The sequence below is a fragment of the Genypterus blacodes genome, unplaced genomic scaffold, assembly GCF_046128005.1.
Source record: "Genypterus blacodes isolate CSIRO-AG114 ecotype Tasmania unplaced genomic scaffold, CSIRO-AGI_Gbla_v1 ptg000109l_1, whole genome shotgun sequence".
Lineage (NCBI taxonomy): Eukaryota > Metazoa > Chordata > Actinopteri > Ophidiiformes > Ophidiidae > Genypterus > Genypterus blacodes.
Genome location: NW_027466913.1, coordinates 285,011 through 303,671, shown reverse-complemented (window position 1 = coordinate 303,671; position 18,661 = coordinate 285,011). Strand labels below are relative to the sequence as shown.

At 43.3% G+C, this 18,661-nt stretch overlaps 2 protein-coding genes across 3 annotated transcripts in view; both read left to right on the top strand.

Moving 5' to 3' along the window:
* Positions 1–2,748, top strand: part of sntg2 (syntrophin, gamma 2) — a 47,019-nt gene extending 44,271 nt beyond the window's left edge. For both annotated transcript variants that reach the window (XM_076161026.1, XM_076161028.1), the window contains 3 exons: positions 562–654; positions 1,280–1,390; positions 1,603–2,748. In XM_076161026.1, the coding sequence (XP_076017141.1) occupies positions 562–654; positions 1,280–1,390; positions 1,603–1,719 (321 nt within the window). In that variant the 3' untranslated portion in view covers positions 1,720–2,748. The remainder of the gene's footprint in view (positions 1–561; positions 655–1,279; positions 1,391–1,602) is intronic.
* A 1,488-nt stretch (positions 2,749–4,236) lies between these two features.
* On the top strand, positions 4,237–17,625 carry tpo (thyroid peroxidase). Its single transcript, XM_076161025.1, has 14 exons — positions 4,237–4,341; positions 4,710–4,797; positions 4,907–5,067; positions 5,816–5,945; positions 6,899–7,028; positions 7,615–7,800; positions 7,887–8,384; positions 12,272–12,530; positions 13,867–14,037; positions 14,587–14,824; positions 14,916–15,124; positions 15,216–15,389; positions 15,929–15,977; positions 16,276–17,625. Exons 1-13 carry the CDS (start codon positions 4,254–4,256, stop codon positions 15,937–15,939), a joined length of 2,343 nt encoding a protein of 780 aa, XP_076017140.1. The 5' UTR covers positions 4,237–4,253; the 3' UTR covers positions 15,940–15,977; positions 16,276–17,625.
* Positions 17,626–18,661: the final 1,036 nt, after the last annotated feature.

Genomic DNA, 18,661 nt, shown 5'->3' with positions numbered 1-18,661 from the left:
CCTCCTGATATCCCGCCTTGTTTCTGCATTAAGGAGCCTGTGTTCTAACAGAAATCACAGCGTTCCGTCTGATGGGCTCACATCTGGCTCAGACCCGAGGAGCGAATCGCTTTCTCTCGCCGCAAAAGCCGGAAAGAAAGAGAGGTTTGGAGAATTAAGTCGTGATATTTGGAGAAAAACATGAATTATGGGTATCTGAGCAAACTAACTGTACTTTGGTTCAATCGTCTTCATCGCCTGAGTGCTTTAGAGTGAGGATTCCTGCAGCATTCCTGCTTTTATTCTCTAAATCGCTCTTTTGTATTCATTTTTCTGGCCCTAATTCTCCATTCAAAGCAGCTTCGGTTCATTATGTGATCATGATGCGTTTCCTCTCCTCCTCTCCTCCTCTGATGAAGCAGCAGGTTGTGTATTCATGTGTTTCAGCTGTGCGGTGAGCAGGTTTGCAGAGACTGGGCTGAGCTTCTGCCCTGCCGCTTGCTCGGATCAGAACTGTGTGAATTCCTTCCTTCCTTGTGTGAGAAAGTTGAGTGATGCCGGTCCAAACTCTCTCCTCTGCAGTCTAAGAGCTACGCGTGCAGCAGCCAGGGGAACGTGCTGAGCTTCACCGTGGACTTTGGATCAGGATTCACCTGCTCAGAAGGTTCTTCAAAGGTGAGCAGTTAACCCTTAAGGCCCCTGTGGACCTTCAAGGAGAAGTTCAGGGCAAAAAGTCTGTTTAGCACTTTACATTGTCAAACTTTAACACTGGCTAACACTTTTATTCTGTTGGTTTGACAATATGTAACGTAACTCTAACATAATCCCCCTCAAACATCACATTTAAAACCAACTACAGCTACAAACAGTGTAAAGAAATCTTATAATTAACACCAGTGGGTGTGTAAATGAGATTAATTCAGTCTTTCCTCAGCTGCAAACAAAGAATTATAAAGTGTTCTTCATTATTCATGGACAGTATTTCAATGCTGTCGTACAAAATCTTTATAAAAATGCTTCGAAATGGTCCTAACTTGTGAAATGTTAGATAACAGAGTGAGCGCCTGTGTAAATGTCACAGCAGCTCCACATCAGAACACTTTGTCCCCACCAAGCTTCACTCAGTCCTGAGACGAAAATGTCACTTAGTAATGCGTTTGCCGGCTGCTGTTAGAAGTGAATTGATATTCCACCCTGTGCTGCTTAGTCAAGGCCCTGTGCAGTGCTGTGCTGGGGCCTGGTTGCCGTGTTTCCTTGCTGCCTTGCTGCCTTGCTGCCTTGTTGCCTTGTTACCTTGCAGGCGGTGCTGTGGAGATATAAATTCTCTCAGCTTAAAGGCTCCTCCGACGACGGGAAAACCAGGGTAAAACTGCTGTTCAGGAACGCCGAGAGCCAGCAAATAGAAATGAAGGTAATAAAATCTCCCAAATTAAAAGGAGGAGGTGACACATTGGACTTGACTGGGGCACTTTGGGGCCCTGACGAGTCATAATTAACGCTCCCGCTGCCAAATTAAAGAAGAAGTGTCGAATAAATAAAGCCAGCCTGCTAAAAATGTATCGTTTTCTCCAAAAGCCTGTAAGATTTAATGATCATAAACTCCTTGGATCTTGTCTGTTGCAGGAGCTGGAGTTTGCTAATCTCACCGCCGTCCTCCACTGTATCCATAGTTTTATCGCAGCCAAAGTGGCCTCAGTGGACCCTCTGTTTGTGCGCTGCCACAGCCTCCCCGGACACTGAGGGCAGCAGAGCCACTCACACGCTCCACTTTATGCACAAAAGCGATTGATTACTGTACGTATATCCCGTTCTGGCTATTTTTGTATGAGATGTTGATTAAGACCGATTTGTAAAGCCGCCTGATGATGTAATGATGTACAGTGATTGATGGGAGAAGTGGAGTGAGGACGCTCTTTCATATCTGACCAGTGAAACAAAAACGCTTTCCCCCTCGGTTGCCAACACAACAGGTTCAGAATGTTCTCCATTCACGCACAAGTACAGGGGTTGGCTGTCCTGGTTGTCTTGGTAACGCCTGTGCGCTCCTGCTGACATGTTGTTGTTTTTTTTAGATAGATAATAGATTTTTTTGTTGGTTTTATTTTTGCATCTTTATCTGATAGCTGTGTGAACACGGCTTAGAACACACACACACACACACACACACACACTCACACACACACACACACACACACACACACACTCCGCGCAAAACAAGGGGTGTAGACTCTTAGACAAAGATAAACAAACTGATGAAACGGACACAAACGAGGCGAAATACTTACACAAGCTGTTGCTTTCCCAAGAATCTTTTGGTCTTAACTTTGTAGTACCTAAGAGACCCCGACGCTCAGTAACCAGACGCCATCTGAGGTACAAAGGGTCAAAGGAAGTCAAGGGAAGTTATTTTCCTTTACAAACTATTATAATTCAAAGATATTAATGATGCTGGCTGGTGAGGCACAGTCCCTCAGTGTGCAGGCAGGAAAGAGACTCCAGTGCAGCCTGAACACCAACAATAGATTTTCTTTCCTCTTTTCTCACAAATTTTGGAGCAGCCACTTCCCCTGGCGTTGCATTCCTCGTCATCTAAAGCGGCGTGTGACCTCGGTGACCTGCGGGAGTCTGGAGGCTCGTCTGCACACGTGACTTTAGTTTTAAACCTTATTATATGTTTCAATCAAATAAAACAAAACGTAAAGCTACAGCCTGTTGTATAACTGTCATGTTAATGTTTTCATCTTTTGTATCTAATAAAAGCAAAATGTCCTCACGTGAAGAACAGAATGAAGTGTTTCTGTCCGGAGGCTGGAATGTCAAACTGGTGCCAAGGTGAATTTCCCTGCTATATCTGGGTCAAACTGTCTGATCTCAGTGAGGTCAGGAGCGGCGTGCGGGTGTCGCGGCCTTGAGCAGATATCATAACAAACTCTCAAGTCTCAGCAGGAAGAACAGAACAGAAATCATCTTTAAATGTCAAATTGTCACAGCAGAGGAAACAGCAGATGGAGAAACTCTGTCATCTAACCCAGTAAAGCTTCAGTGATGTTTGTAGGCTACAGTGTTATTATTACATTCTGTCCCTATTGTGAACGTTAAAGCGATTTTACAAGATTTCACAATTTTCTGGATGTCTGTATTTCATCTTCTCTTCACGGTGGAACATTATATATCTATATGCTGTTAACTCACCCGGGCCCTTTGGGATCTGCAGAACACATCCAGGGAAAACTTTAAAAAGCTACATAAAGTTACAAGTTGAGGCAAATGTGATCATATTTGCCTGAAAGTGTTTTCTTACCCACATTTGACCTATATCCAACATTTGACAAACAAAAATGACCTAAACATGTAAAATCTTGACATTTTGTAAAATCACATTTTAATAGCGGTGGACAATAACCCAAACTTTATATTCTAGGCTTCATATTTGTAGGATTTGAAGCACAAACCTGATAAAGTTGATATTTGATGGACAGACAAAGTTCGGCCCGCCCAGTTTCCCAGTGAAGCAGCTGAGAGACATTCTTCATCGTCTCAGCTGGCATGCGTCCTCGTCCTCGTGCTCGGCATCGTCCAGTTACATCAGCACCGCGTCGAGTGTGACGCTGGAGTCTGTTCCTCGAGCCGTCAATGGGCCGTGACCCCTCCAGGCAGCGTCAGACCCTCAGCGCAGACTGAAGTGTTTGCCAGGATGAGGAGACCTTTCCTGCGGCCTTCGTCTTTCATTTCAAGACGCCTTTATGTAAATCTGTGCAGAAGCTACTTTCTGAAGGTCACACGGTCCGGACTCATGTTAGATTTGTGTTCCAGGCTTTTTTATGTAGGACTCAGCGCAAAGCCCCCAGGTGAGCAGATAATAGGGAGAATATTGGACATCTACGACCACAAGCAAGACCAGAATCCTGAGAAAGTTGAGTCTATCACAGAAAGACCTGATGAGAGGTTTCTATGTTGTTGTCATGTCGCCAGATTGTTCAAGCTGTGCTGGTAAACCGTGAATTACCTCCAAAATATGCACCAACGCTCTTCGGGTTACAAACATGTGAAGGACCTGCAGCCTTCACCACAGAGAACACAGAGACTTGGAGGGAAAACAGGATGAAGTGTTTCTCCTAATCAGTCACCCGATCAGGTGAGACGATGAAGTGTGGGCGGCTGACTCAAAGTTATCAATGCACCGGCAGCTTTATCTGGATGTTTTAAAAGCAGCAGTTGGGCTGAAGCAGAGCGCAGAGCGGACATGTCAGGGCCGCCAACAGACAGCAGCCATCATGACTTCCAGCCTCTGCTTCATCCTGCTCTGCGTCTCCTCCCTCCCTGCTCCAGGTTCATCTTCTGATGAGCTCAGACATCTGAACTGTAAGTCAAACTTCCTCTAAATGATTATTCACCGTTGTTCTTGTTGTTTTTCTCATAATTATACCAACAAATAAGTGTGTGTGTGTGTGTGTGTGTGTGTGTGTGTGTGTGTGTGTGTGTGTGTGTGTGTGGGTATGGCTATGGGTATGGGTATGGGTATGGGTATGGGTGTGTGTGTTTGTGTGTGTGTGACCAAATCTGACACACAGACAATGAAGAGCAATTTAAACTGAAACCACTGCCTAACTGTATCAATATAATTCCGATGGTCAAACAGTTTGTTGATATTTAAAATGCTGTAGCCTGATGTAATGTGATTTACTCATCGTTATTCATGCTATTAATTGACTTTATGATGCATCCTCTAGTCACATCTATCATCCAAGAATTGCTTCTGTCTTCATTCCACCAAAGCCTTCAGATGATTGATGAGGCTTCAGCCCAAACTAGACAGCGGTAATCATTATATAATCATCGTCTTTTCTGCTCCAAACGAAACACTGTCATCCAACCGAGCGGAGCAGAAGTCCAGAGTTTCCTTTTATCTGTGATTTCTTGTGCGCAGACGAAGCGCGGCCTCGTCTTCCTCCCACGTGTTTACATTCCTGCGGCACGCCGAGCCGGAGACCCTGGAGATTTCCCGAGCAGCAGAGGTCTTTGACACAACTCTGCGAGTCGTAAAGAGCAAAGCCAAGCAGAGATATAAAAGGGATTTCACTACAGCAGGTAAAATATCAGCGTTTCATGTCGTGGAGATTCGGCCCAGAGGAGCTCGGCTTGCAAGGGGAAGAGAACAGCTTTGATTCTCAACTTCCTCCAAGCAGAAGAGATCTCCTCAAAGTCTGCATGTGCCAAAGGAAAGCTGCTGTATTAATGATAGAAAACTCTGAATTAGAGGAACACAAGGGACTGACATGAACACATACACTCATTACAGCATCTTATCAGTCTAATCGATCCTTCAAGTCTATCCCATCAACTGTGTGCTGCTCCAGAGTCCAGAGACCTGAAACTAAAAGACACATGCTCAACTACACACCTTAGTTAGAGAGTGTTTATCATAGATGTTCATTCATGTGATATGAGACTCTGGAGGATTCTGAACTATCTCTTAAAGTGAGTCATTACTTTAAGTGATAGTTATTAGGAGTCTCTGTATTTCTGTATTATCTTCTGTGTTATACTATTCAGAACTTTTGGATTTTAACCTTGAAGACACATAAGAAGTTAAATAAACGTAGATTTCTCTCTGATCTGAAAGCATGGAGGGAACACGCTGCTCGCTCACTGCCGTGCCTGGGGCCTGAAGGACAACAGGGTCAAGATAGCTGTCAAATGTGTGTTTGAGATCATCATCACACCTCATGTCTGTGTCAGACTGACATCAGAATCTGGCTGTGACACCGTTAAGGAGGTTATGATTTAAACAGGTGGTTTCTCTGTCTTCTCCTGTGTGAACCTGTCACTCCGTCAGAGCTGCTGACATGGGAGGAGGTGGAGCAGATAGCTGAGATGGCCAGGTGTCCTCCTGTCACACTCCCAGACGTGTGTCAACAAAGCCACATCAGCCCGTATCGCTCCATCTCTGGCATCTGCAACAACAGGTAACTGCTGCTCACACACGCAATTCATTAGAACCAACAGACTGACGATACGCCTGACAGCCACAACAGACACATTAATCTTCTACATTTCATGAATATGTGCTGTTTCCAGTGGATTCTTTCTCCTCTGGAACACCGTGCAGCTCCACAGCGAATGTTTCCTGCATCAACATCTTATCACAATGACCCAGTTCAGTTTGTACTAAAATAGACCTGCGCTTTAAAAAAAACAAACAGAGCCTGAGAGGTTAAAGACTCCACAGTCATCACATCCACTCTGCTGGAGACAAACACAAGTGCACACATTCATCACTTATCTTCTACTTTAATCCTGAATGTAGAAAGTTAGCAGTCATTTTAAAAAAGGTTTGGAATTATTCACTTATTTCCACATACCAATTGTCCTTCCCAATTTTCCAATATCCTCCCATTTCATAATTACCTACAACATTCCAGATCTATTTTCCAGTATATTCCCAACTTCTATAGCATCACAGTTATATGTGATGAAGAACACAGAAGGTCGGGGAAAAACAAATACATCTGTGACAATAATAACACGGTGTAGATGAATTTAGACACACACACACGTATCCCTCCCTGGTTCAGAGGCAATAGCATGTTATTATTTTATTGTATCATCGTTTCAGATACTGGGTTGACCTGGAGCAAGGTTTTTATATCTCCTGCAAGTCCTCCGTCAGGCCTTTATCCTCTGTTAAAAAGGCTTTGAATCTCAGCATTGAAGTAACAAAGGACTGACTCACTGAAGTAATTTCTCTGAGCAAAAAGCCTGTGAGACAGATCTGATGAATGTCAAGATGTTTATTGAGGATTTGGAGGATCTGTCATCAGTGACAATAGATGAATCTGATCTGTTATTCAAGGTCAAACCCGGCTGTTGGTACCTGTAAGCTCCCTGATCTTTCTGGTCTTCATGCTTGTGTTTGCAGGGAAAATCCTCTCTGGGGAGCCGCCAACATTCCCCTGGTCAGATGGCTGCCAGCTCAATATGAAGACGGCGAGGGCGAACCTAAAGGCTGGAACGAAGGGCAGCTCCATAATGGATTCCCGCTTCCTCCCGTAAGCTATGAATTCCTGGTGGAGAAATGAGAAAGGAAGGGAGTTCGGCCTGCAAACCTCCAGTTACAGCACCGTTCCATTTATGTTCCCACAGCAATTTACTAACAGCTCAACTGTGTGAAATGATCTCAGCTGCATTTATGTGCTGTGACCTGCAATTTAAAATGGAATAATTCACTTTCATTTTAAGTTGGTTTCCAGTTATGTGGATGGATGTTATGCATTTCAAGTGTAGATGAAAATATGGAGAATATGGCACAGTGATGTTTTCAGGCTCAATCTCAGAAGCCATTAGACAAACTGTGGTCCTTTAATGAAACAACTCATCAAATATACATCTGTTGTTTCCACCCTGCAGTTATAATTACTAACATATTGTAGAGAGTTAATTATCTTGGATCCTAACCATTCTCTCTATGAAAATGTCAGTTTGTCCTTGTGAATAATATATTTCCTACTACATTCTCATATTAGTCTCATTGATTATTGTTTTTTGGTCCAGAGTCTGAGTTCTGATAAATGAACAAGATGTATTTCAAGGCAAAGTTTCCTAATGTTCTACTCTGAAACCCAATTTTGTTAACAGGTCCGAGAAGTCAGCATGAACATAGTGAGGAGCCCCTGGAAGATGAAAGATGATTCCTACTCTCACCTGCTTGTGGAGTGGGGCCAGTACCTTGACCACGACATCACCTCCACCCCTCAGTGCAGCAACGCTGCAGAGGGCTGTAGTGGGAAGTGTGAGAACGAGCCCCCCTGCTTTCCCATCCAGGTCAACTCAACGAAGCTTCTCCTGTTTGGTCTCCTTGTGCGTTACAGACAGATTTGTCGTTATTTCTCTTTTGTCTTCTTCTGCAGATTGAGAACGAGAAGTGTGGTGCACAAAGCTGTCTGCCCTTTATTCGATCCACCCCGGCCTGCTTAGGCTCGTTTAGGTCTGATATGAGAAACACCCTGCAACGACAGCAGATGAACAGCATCTCGTCGTTCATGGACGCTTCTGCTCTGTACGGCCACAGTCCAGCTCTGGGGGACTCCCTGCGTGACCTCTCCAGCCCCGAGGGGAAACTGGCCGTCAATACTCAATTCAAGGATCCAAAAGGGAGAGCGTACCTGCCTTTTGTGTCCGCTCCGTCGCCATGCTTGCAGGATCCCAGGGACCCAGAGGGGGAGAGGGTGGAGTGTTTCAGTGCTGGAGACGGGCGAGTGAGCGAGGGTCTGCCCCTGAGCTCCTTCCACACGGTGTGGTTAAGGGAACACAATCGGATCGCGACGGCGTTAAAGCAGCTGAATGGCCACTGGAGCGCAGAGACCGTCTACCAAGAAACGCGCAAGATCATCGCAGCGATGCATCAGGTACGACCGCTGAAGCCAGGGCTCACATTCACAACCACATACCTCACACAGATATTACGCAACATCTCACATTTGCTGGTTCCTGTTGATTCTGTGCATGCATATAGGTTGAAAGCATTTTCCTTTAATCACAATCAGGACAAATACTCTGAGTATCAAGTACAGGTAAATGTACTGATGGTAACAAGCATCCATAGCGGAAAAGGGTGAATTAAAGGTTTTTCTTTTAATCTGTCTGATCCCAAAAGTAACCTTGAGTAGAAGTGTCAGTGGGTCGGTAATCTTTCTGAAATTGGGCTTTGATTTCTGACAGCAGGGGTGACTCACTGCTGCTTTCACCTGACTCAATGAAAGAGATTTATAACATGAAAGAAAGATGAGCCTAAAGTCAAGAGTTCTTTAAATAATTTGTGAGCATGAAGTATAAGAAGCCTGTAGAGGATTTCTATTTAATACTGAAGCTGCAACCGTGACCAACTCCCCAAAATCCCTGTAGTGGAACTGGAGTAAATACAAGAGACTATCTGGTCCGAGCAGAGCAGATGCACTGCAGACCCTCCTGGAGGCTTTCATATAGAAGAAGAAATGACTCTGCTGAGATGGAGTGCTGGAGCCTGAAGCGTTTGTTTCTCGAGGGTGCCCGTCGCTCGTGGACGAGAACAGAATTGAGCACAGAGTGAACATCTCATTGCCGCGCCACTGGAGGACAAGCAGACCAAGATGTGTGAAGACAAAGGAGCAATCTGTCAGAGCCTCTTTCACTAAGCGCCTGGGAACTGCATTTTGTCCATCAGCCTCAGACAGACAACCACTCTCACCTCCCGTAAGAGCAAGTAGAAGAAAAGTGGGCGGAAAGAGTTAATGGCAAAGAGTTTTAAAATGCACTTTAGAGGGCGAGTGTGATGCAGAAGCTCACAGTTTGTGCCTGCAGAACAGAGGACAAAGAGCACAACATCTGCTTTGAAATTAGTCGGGCCACAGGTTCCTCAGCATTGTTCTCATTGCGTCGTAACGACTCACAATGTTTCTGTTTACCGTCGCTCCACTGTCTAATCACAAAGACGACGTATGCGCGAGAGAGACGAGAGCCGCCCACTGGTGTTCAGCGTCTGTACACAACGTAACAGGCGATTAAGCCTTACAATAGGTCTCCTCTGTGATAATGCAAGGTTACAGCAAGACAATAAGGTTAAGGTTAAGTATTGTTTATGAAATCAGTGTGCTTGGAGTAGCGTGGGCGAGTGCTGGGTTGGGAGCTGCAGTCTGTTAGGGAAACACATACATGAGTTGCATCAGCTCTGCCTGATCTATATTCATTTTTCGATCCAGATGCTGGGCCGACAACATGAGCTTCATTTACAAATACATAGTTGTCCAAAGTTCTGAAATGTATCTAAGCACCCTGTGAAGCTTCAGTGTATAATAATAATTAGGACATTAAGTTTAGAGCTAATTTACACACATTCATGTTTGTGCATCTAGGCAAAATATGAACTGTTCTTAAAAAAATAACCTTTGTCTATATTTATAAACGTGAATCTCCCATCATCCAAACATATTTTATTCTCCTATCATAGCTCTTGACCAAGGCATTAGGCTGTAGTGCTGGAGTTGGTCTAGAGGAGCCACATCTGATCTGCTTTCATAGTTAGAATACAGTCGTTTAAATGCAGAGGACGAGATAATATTACTCTCCAATGGGAACACTTGATCATATACTTCCATGTATATAATCCTACTTCAATACACTCTGCGTATACACAGCTCCCATCCCAGACATCGCTTCAGACTTTATTTACATATGAGATGTCGGTGCTGGAGGTTATTTAAGGCACCTGGGTTTTGTTTATGCATGTAATCTTAGAACAGCCTAGATAAACTCGTATTGTTTTCTAATTAGAAAACAACTGAATTCACATTTGCATGGAGTTATTTATGCCTACTGGTGTCAGCAACTCTTTCTGTTACTTTTGGCATTATCATCTCGTCCCGATGTAACCTCCAGCCCGGCACTTTTTAACAAGCAGCATTCCAGGCCGTCTGTGGGCAGCTATTAGACCTGAGATGGGGAAAATATGGTCCTGCAAAAGTCTTGCAGTCATCGAATGAGAAAGGTCAGAAGCCACTTCAGCGTGGAGGGAGGAGGCTTGTTATTTGCAGAGTTCTGAATTTGAAGTGCAAAATAGTGACACAGAGTGAATTTCAACCACTGCTCTCGTCCATTGAGTTCAGGACAAAGCAGCTCCACACAAATATTCTGGTTTATACAGAATGTCATCGATTTTTGTAAACAACTTGGCCTGAATAAGACCATAAAACACACAATTGTGTTGTTGCAGTGTCGAATTCATCAGAAAATCAAGACCGAAGGACGAACAGGGATGAGCATTGTGGACAGTGTGAGGAGATGAATGTGAATTTCATCTTTTCTGGATTCTCAAATGTTGTCTGGCAGTGCATTCTGCAGTGAGAGGCTGAGTGTCCTTGAATGCCCTTGCTGGGAAAGTTTTCAGGGACCGACATCAATGGCATTACCACACCATGATAATGAGAATGGGGCATCAAATAAATAAATGATGGAGCTGCGGTAGTTCATTGTGATGGATTAACCATCTCAAGGAAGTCTCTGCATGCTGATATTCAGATCACAGCCAATCGCTGGCTTACTTTGAATGTGTGAATATCATCTTCCCTAAATCTTTATTTTCATGCAGAGGCAGAGGAAAAAAGTGACATTTAGTATGATGACAGATACTCCCAGTGGTATCACAACCATCTTCAGAGCTTCCACTTGGGACTGAGCCACAGTCTGCAGAGGATTGTGCACAAAATGAGTCCTGTGCCACAAAATGTAGCTTTTCACAACAAACCAAGTAACTAAACGAGTTTTGTCCTTGAAACGACAAAGAGACGTTTGTATTTCATCCGCAAATAGATGACAGCATGTATGAAGATGTTACTCGGTTTTGTTTACATCACGTGGCACAGAAGTGATGGATGGAAGTACGCCAGTCATCTGGTGGACTCGTGCACTCGTATCCACAGTTTGAGAGCAGAACACAAAATAGTCTTTGACATCAGGGCTGTTAACACTCAAATCTTTATTTTTATGTATTCTCTCTGGTTTGTATACTTTTTATTACAGTGTCTGTCTGATCTTATCTTTTATAGCCAGGGCACACTTGAAGCTGTATTCTTCACTTTGCCATGCATCTTATTGTTAGTTGATGTTTGACGATATTTCTCGAGCCCATTTGTAATGTTTTCAAAAAGTGCCCTGTGCAATCATTTGTCTCTAGATTGCTTAAATGCTCGACTTGCCTTTGCTGTGTCAATCAACGTAATCAGCAATCAAATTGTGAGAATGATGGAACAGCAGTGAAGTCTCAAGACAAACAATAACTGAAGGCATTCATATATTTAAAGCAACAAAGAGCCACATTCTGCTCGGTGTCAGGACTCAGTTTTGCATTTTGAAAATGTAATCCCGCTTCAGTGTGTGTGTATATGTGTCTGTGTATGTGTGTGGGCGTGTGCATTTGTGTGGTACATGTTAAGATTCAGGTGGTGAACTGAGGCCTTTATAAATAGTGATGAGGACAGATGAAATTCTCAGTGGTGAACTGCCAGGGAACAAATGTGCAATCATGTGTCGACACTCTCTGGTGTCAAGCTCGGCCTATTACAGAAATACTGGGAGGCGAAACTCATGGGAATACCTGTCTCATCCCCAAGATACTGTCTGTGGAATCATTTCAGAGCAGGACATGTTGTTAATATTCCTTATATTACTCGTGTTGTGTCTAAATTCCATGATGTAAATGTTGTGTCTCTGTAACATCACATTTGTCACGTTCTGATGTCTTTCTCTTTCTCTCTGCTCCCAGATTGTAACCATGAGAGACTATTTTCCGAAAATCATTGGCCTAGAGTCTTTTCAACATTTCATTGGACCCTACGGGGGATACGATCCAGCCGTGGATCCCTCTGCTGCTAATGTGTTTGCCACTGCAGCATTCCGGTTCGGCCACGCTACAATCTCTCCCGTCCTCCTGAGACTTAACGAGAGCTTCCAGGAACACGAGCACTTCCCCCACTTGAGACTGCACAACACTTTCTTCAGCCCATGGAGACTAGTCAAAGAAGGTCAGTGTTCACTTATGGCGCTTACTGTTGGAACAAACAGAGTAAAGGCAGTATTTAGGTCAGCTTTGTTGGTGTGAGCTCATCTTGGCTGAAATTCCTCTGACTGGTTTAACGTAGAGGAGTGAATAGACAGATTTTTATATAATGAGTATGCAAACTCGCTCTCATGTCGTGCGGAGGACCTGACCCAAACAGACTGATCCCAGTCTTTGGAGGCTCATTAGAGAAGGTACAGTAGGCCCTCTAACAGACTGACGAGACCTTTCCCATTAATTAATCACTACATTACCTCACTTTGTCCTGTGGGTGAACTGTTAGAGTCACTACTAAGAGGTCAAGGCTCAGACTATGATGATGAGTATTCAAACAAACGTTCTGTGTCAATGGATGCAGGTAAATTCAGCGTTAGGAGCTTCATGTGTTCTCTGTAACCTAACACGCGTGACTGAACAGGAACACACTTCCTGGGCTGCACCAATGGAGGTGGTGACTCACTTACCTACCTATGTTATTGTGATTAACCAGTGAAGCCCTGAGAGGAAAGTACTACTTTTACACTGTCAGCATATATCTTGGTCCACAAAGCTCATTCTGGCAGGCAGTATTGCATTTAATAAAGAAGTAAGTAACGAATATAAAACAGTCACCATGACGGTCAGAAACTTTCAGAAAATATTTATTATTCCTCCTGAACATGTCGACGTCAACATGTCTCAGGCCCGGTGAGACAAATTCAAGAAGTATAAGGCCAGTGAGCAAACACTAAGTCACCATCTGCCATGTTGTGCTAGACTAATCTGGGCACAGATGGCTTTGCCTCGCAGATCTCTCATAACAGATCCCTAAATGAAAACCAAAACATTGAAATCCTTGCAAATTCAACAACTAATGTTTCAATGGACTCAAGTCCAAACAATGATGCCTCTATGTGTTGTTATCTTTATTCTTCATTGTGTTGAGATAACACTCTTTTCTTCAGGTGTAAGCCTTTTGTTTGACTACAGCAAAATAAACTAAAATAAACAATTTATTTAACGGTGGATTTTCACAGTGTGTCGGAATGAAATAGTTTGCAGGTTACAAACCTGCAGCAAGCGCGAGCTGTAAACAAATACTCTGCCTGTGTGGAGTCTTTGGGGCTTCTTCTGTGCTTTCCTGTGATACAGCAGCACAGCATTTCTGGGTTCTAATGTTTAATTTTTCAAACTGCTGACTTGTTGCTGCCATGTGAAGCCTCCAGCAGTCCACAGAAAATTACTTTTTCTCTTAGGTGTGTGAGTCATGAAGTACCATGAACATGAACAAAACGCACCTTTCTGCTTTGTTGTCTGTCCAGGTGGAATTGAACCAATCTTGAGAGGAGCGATGGGAACCCCCGCGCTAACCGTGAGCGCAGACATGCTGATGACGGATGAGCTAACGGACAAGTTGGTCGTCGCTAAACTGCCACAAGAGATGGATCTGTCCTCGCTGAACCTGCAGAGAGGACGAGACCACGCCCTGCCCGGTTAGACCCAGGCTTAGTTGAGCCCAAGTTCATCTCAAGTTCGCGTCCTTCATCCAGACATTTAAACACAATGTCTATGTTACCTTTTCACAAGCAAGATAGCATTCCACAATCAGTAACATTATTTATTCATGGTAGTAAATCTTGTAATGTCAACAAACAATGAAAAGGGGGAAAGTTTGCTCACAATATAACCACACAAGTTAGCTACTTGCTAGCATAACTTGTTACTCGACTTTCAAGGTAATACTCTTAGCACCATGGGAACTAAACCTGTCCTAAACTTGTCTATAAGCTTCTCCTGACCGCTTGAGGTGATTCTTTTTTTATGACATTTGTAAAACGGCACTACAGATCAGGCTTGTAACAAGCCCGATCTGTATGCTTATACAAGGTACTGCTACTCATGCCACCGCAGTGCGTCAGATGCTTTGATGTTGTTTTTTGGATTCGGTAAAAAGCTAGATTAGATCCTGATTTGAATACAAACAGTCCTTATCAATGTTAAACATTTTATCATCTTGCATTTATATTGAAATTCTCTTTCAGGTTACAATGATTGGAGGGTTTTCTGTGGACTGAGGCCGGTTAAGACACAGGCTGAACTGGAAGAAGTTATAAGAGACAAGATAGTAGCTAAGAAAATAATGGACGCATACAAACATCCTGACAACATTGACTTGTGGCTTGGGGGACTCATGGAACCCATCCTGCCAGGCTCCAGAACCGGGCCGCTCTTCGCTTGTCTACTTGGAAAGCAGATGAGAGCGCTGCGAGATGGAGATCGGTGGGTTCTCATGCGTTTGATTAGATATATATTTGTCAGGTAAGGTCAAGATGACACAGTGACCAACACAGCTGGATTCCCTGTTCTTCAGGTTTTGGTGGGAGGCTGAAGGTGTGTTCACCCCGCAGCAGAAGGACGAGCTTTGGAAGTCTTCCCTGTCTCGTGTGATGTGTGATAACAGCGACATAAGAGAGGTTCCTCCAGATGCCTTCAGATATCAGAAATATCCCTCTGGTTTTGTCTCCTGTGATCATATACCATCAATGAGTTTGGAAGCTTGGAGAGAGAAGAGGAGCAGAGGTGGGCCTATTGATCAGACTCCTTCTTCTTGTTCCTTCTTCTTTGGAATCAACCGTAATTAATACAAGACTTTTGTTTCCTTATTCTCCAGACTTACAAGTGTGCGGCTGTCTGGGAAAGATAGAGTACGGGGATTACATATTGACTTCTAAACAGGGCAAGCTGGTCGCCCTGTACTCCTGTTACCATGGTTTCCAACTGAAGGGTCCTGCTGCAATAGTTTGTGAGGGGAATCAATGGAGTGATCAGCCCCCACAATGCACAGGTAAAGTGTTTCCTCCATATATTTGTTGCATTGATTTGTATTCTTGTCCCCTGCTGGTGTGGAGCCGGTCCCTCTGTCATTTGGTTAATATAAAAATCATACCTTCATTATTCAAACTGCTGAATATTGCAGTATTTACTTTAGCCGTGGAGCGATTAGATTCAGGACCACAAACACGCACTGCCAGATGATTAATGGATTTGGGAGTTTTACTGCTATCTGCTGGCTCTCCGGGAGAAAAGGAAACAAGTGAGGAAGGCTGCACCTTTAAAATGGCTCACAGATTTTAATGGCCCATCAGAGCAGCCCAGTCAGACTCCTACTTACTCAGTTCCATCATCAAAAAGCAATGTTATTCCCCTTGAATAAAAAAGTATAAATGTTTAAAGCCCGTGTCAGCCATTTTACTAAGCAGGTCTGAACGAGTATCGATCAACGTGTTTCTTTCCACTTAATCGAGTAGCTTTGCATCTCCGTGTTTGACACCTGAGGGGATGCTGATTCGACGGTATGAACAGCTGTATGTTCTTCATTCACAGATGCACAGTAGATCCAAGAGGAAGATGACCCCTGCTATAATGAATAACGGTAAATCCTTTTATAAGTCTGATTTGAGTAAGTAAGTAAGATAGTACAGTTTACACAGGGAGACTGCTGGGCCTTGGTGGAGGTATTCATGTTTCATTTGGCTCCATCAGACTGAATAGATAGATACTGAAGTTATTGACAAAATGTATCTGTTGTTGTTATGGTGCCACCATCTGGTTGATTGATGTTATGCATATATTCACTTTTAATAATCAACTACATTGATTAGTAAAAATTAATATTCACTACTGCCGATACTTTTGAACATGTAGATGAATCTGCTCCTGTTGTTTTCCAGGTTCTAAGATGTTGGAAATGCAGCAGACTTACAAATACTTCAATGTAGAGGAACTTCCCTGATCTTTTCTCCATTTGTGATATTCATGATTTCACTGGTGGGCTTTGAAATGCGTACTACGCTGTATTTCTTTTTTTTTTAATTAAATGTATAATTCAGATTTCTATTTCATGTAAAGTTTGGTAGACTTTTGTTCCTACAGTTTTGTCTGAGTAGTTGGGCAATGTTGTCAGTGCAAGTAAGTTAAACGATGTTTAATATATGTGAATTTAAACCTGAGTGTGAGTCAAAGCAGCTTTTTGTGATGCATTTGCTACACTGCACAGTTTATACAGGCCATAGCTTTCTGACCTCTGCAGTGTGGATCCTCAAGCATAAATCTCAAGTGTTTCTTTCTCCTGTTAAATATTTACACCACTAGCACCACGTGAACCTCCACCAAACCACCTTTCTCCTTCCCAGAGGTTCCACAGGGCTCCAGCTGAAAGTCTCATCCAGCTCAAATCCCCCAAGGATGAAATCTAACCTCTTTGATTTATGACACCATTACACAAATTTCCAATATTTCAACCAATGGGGAAAATAGATTTATGTTGTGCCTACAAAGTATTCTATATGTACATTAAATTCACTTTACAAAGACTCCCAGATGTCCAAATTTATAATAAAAATAGGAGATTTGATTGACATGTTCTGCATATATTGGAAATTAGATTTGTTTGCTGGGTGATGGATACCCCTCTCTATTTGAGGGAGGGTTTTTATTTGGTTGAAAGTGTTTTTTTACTGAAGTGAAATATGAACGTTCACCTTCATCAAGACAAACTCAGTGTTTGAGATGCGATCCACGTACTTGTGATTGCACCGCCCGCTCCATCCTATCTGGGGACCTTTGTGGCATGTCATCCAGCCGCTGCTATTACATCTGCAATGAGGGCAAACAGACCCTCAGATAAACACACAGAGAGACAGGATCTGGCTTTCACCTCCTTTATTCAACTAGAATGAACCGGTGTAACCTCCATATTGACATGCGTGGATGGGAAAGCTGTGCCTCTATACGTTTCCATTCACCTTCATATTACAAAATTGGAGTGAGTTCAGATTCAGAGCCTTAAGGAAAGATCTTTCTTCAAATAAATGATGACATCATGACACGCCTCTGCATCTCCTCCCACTGACGCTGTTATCAGTGTGCTGGTAAATGAGGGAGCTGAGGGAGTTTACATGAGAGGGTTTTGGGTTTGAACCTCATGATGGTCCTGCTCCTTCCTGTGTGGAGTTTCCAAGTTCTCTCCTTTAGTAGTTGAGCTCTAATGAGTGTGTTACAGGGTCATCATGTATCAGAATTCTGACAGAAATAAGATAAATAACAATAAAACAATTTGTCTTTATTCTCTTTACAGCTTCTTTCAAGAGTTAAAACCTACAAACCTTTATTTATTTATAACATTATATTCAATGTTTAAAAAATGTATGTTGATAAAAAATGTAGATGTATAGATAAAGCACGGAAGAAGTCACTTGTATATTTATATATTGAATCATATATATTTCACCTTTTGGTTCTGGATTGTGTTCTCAAACAGAAACCTATTCTTTACGCTCCACATTACTGTTTGGGGTTTTTGCTGACTGGAGGTTGTGTGAGTCGACTCCCTGTCAGATTGCTCCTGACAGCTGGGAGAGGTGCTTTCTGTCTTTATTGAACACTGTCTACTCCGGTCTCTCCTCTCTCCTCTGTCATCCATCACCACATCCCACAGCGTTTCCCACTCTGGTGACGCCAGCCCCGCTTTCATTTTTGTCCTCTGACACTCTTTGAGGGGTATCTCTCCACTTCCCTCACTGACACACACACCTCACACTCACTTAAAGCAGAACTAGGCATCTTTTTCCCCTGGATTTTCGTGCTGTACAACACCCATCCATCTCCACAGACAATTCCATGACAGGTGCTTCTTCAACTTGTCAAGCTTCTGGTGTAATAGACAGCCGTTGTTTTATGAGGTCAGCAGTGCAGTCAGGACCTGAGGCTGCTGATCTGGTTTTCGTGTGTTTTCGCACAAGCTGCTGGCGTTACATTGCCTCAGTTAGAGCTCAGGCCAATGAGGCCATGAGATGTTTGTGACACAGTGCCGTGCCAATTTTGCGCAAAACATAGGTGAAGTTTCAAGTTAAATGGAACCTGACAGCGTTTCCATGACAGGAAGGACCATCACCACAAAGACTATGATGTGGGTTTGTGAGGGTTAATTCAGACTTACACTGTGTGTTGCTTTCTTCTTCTGCCTTGTCAGAAACATTTCAGACAGGGGATATTTCCTGCATGAGGTCTTCCTTCAGCTTACAACAACATACGGGCACCACTTCATTAGACCACACA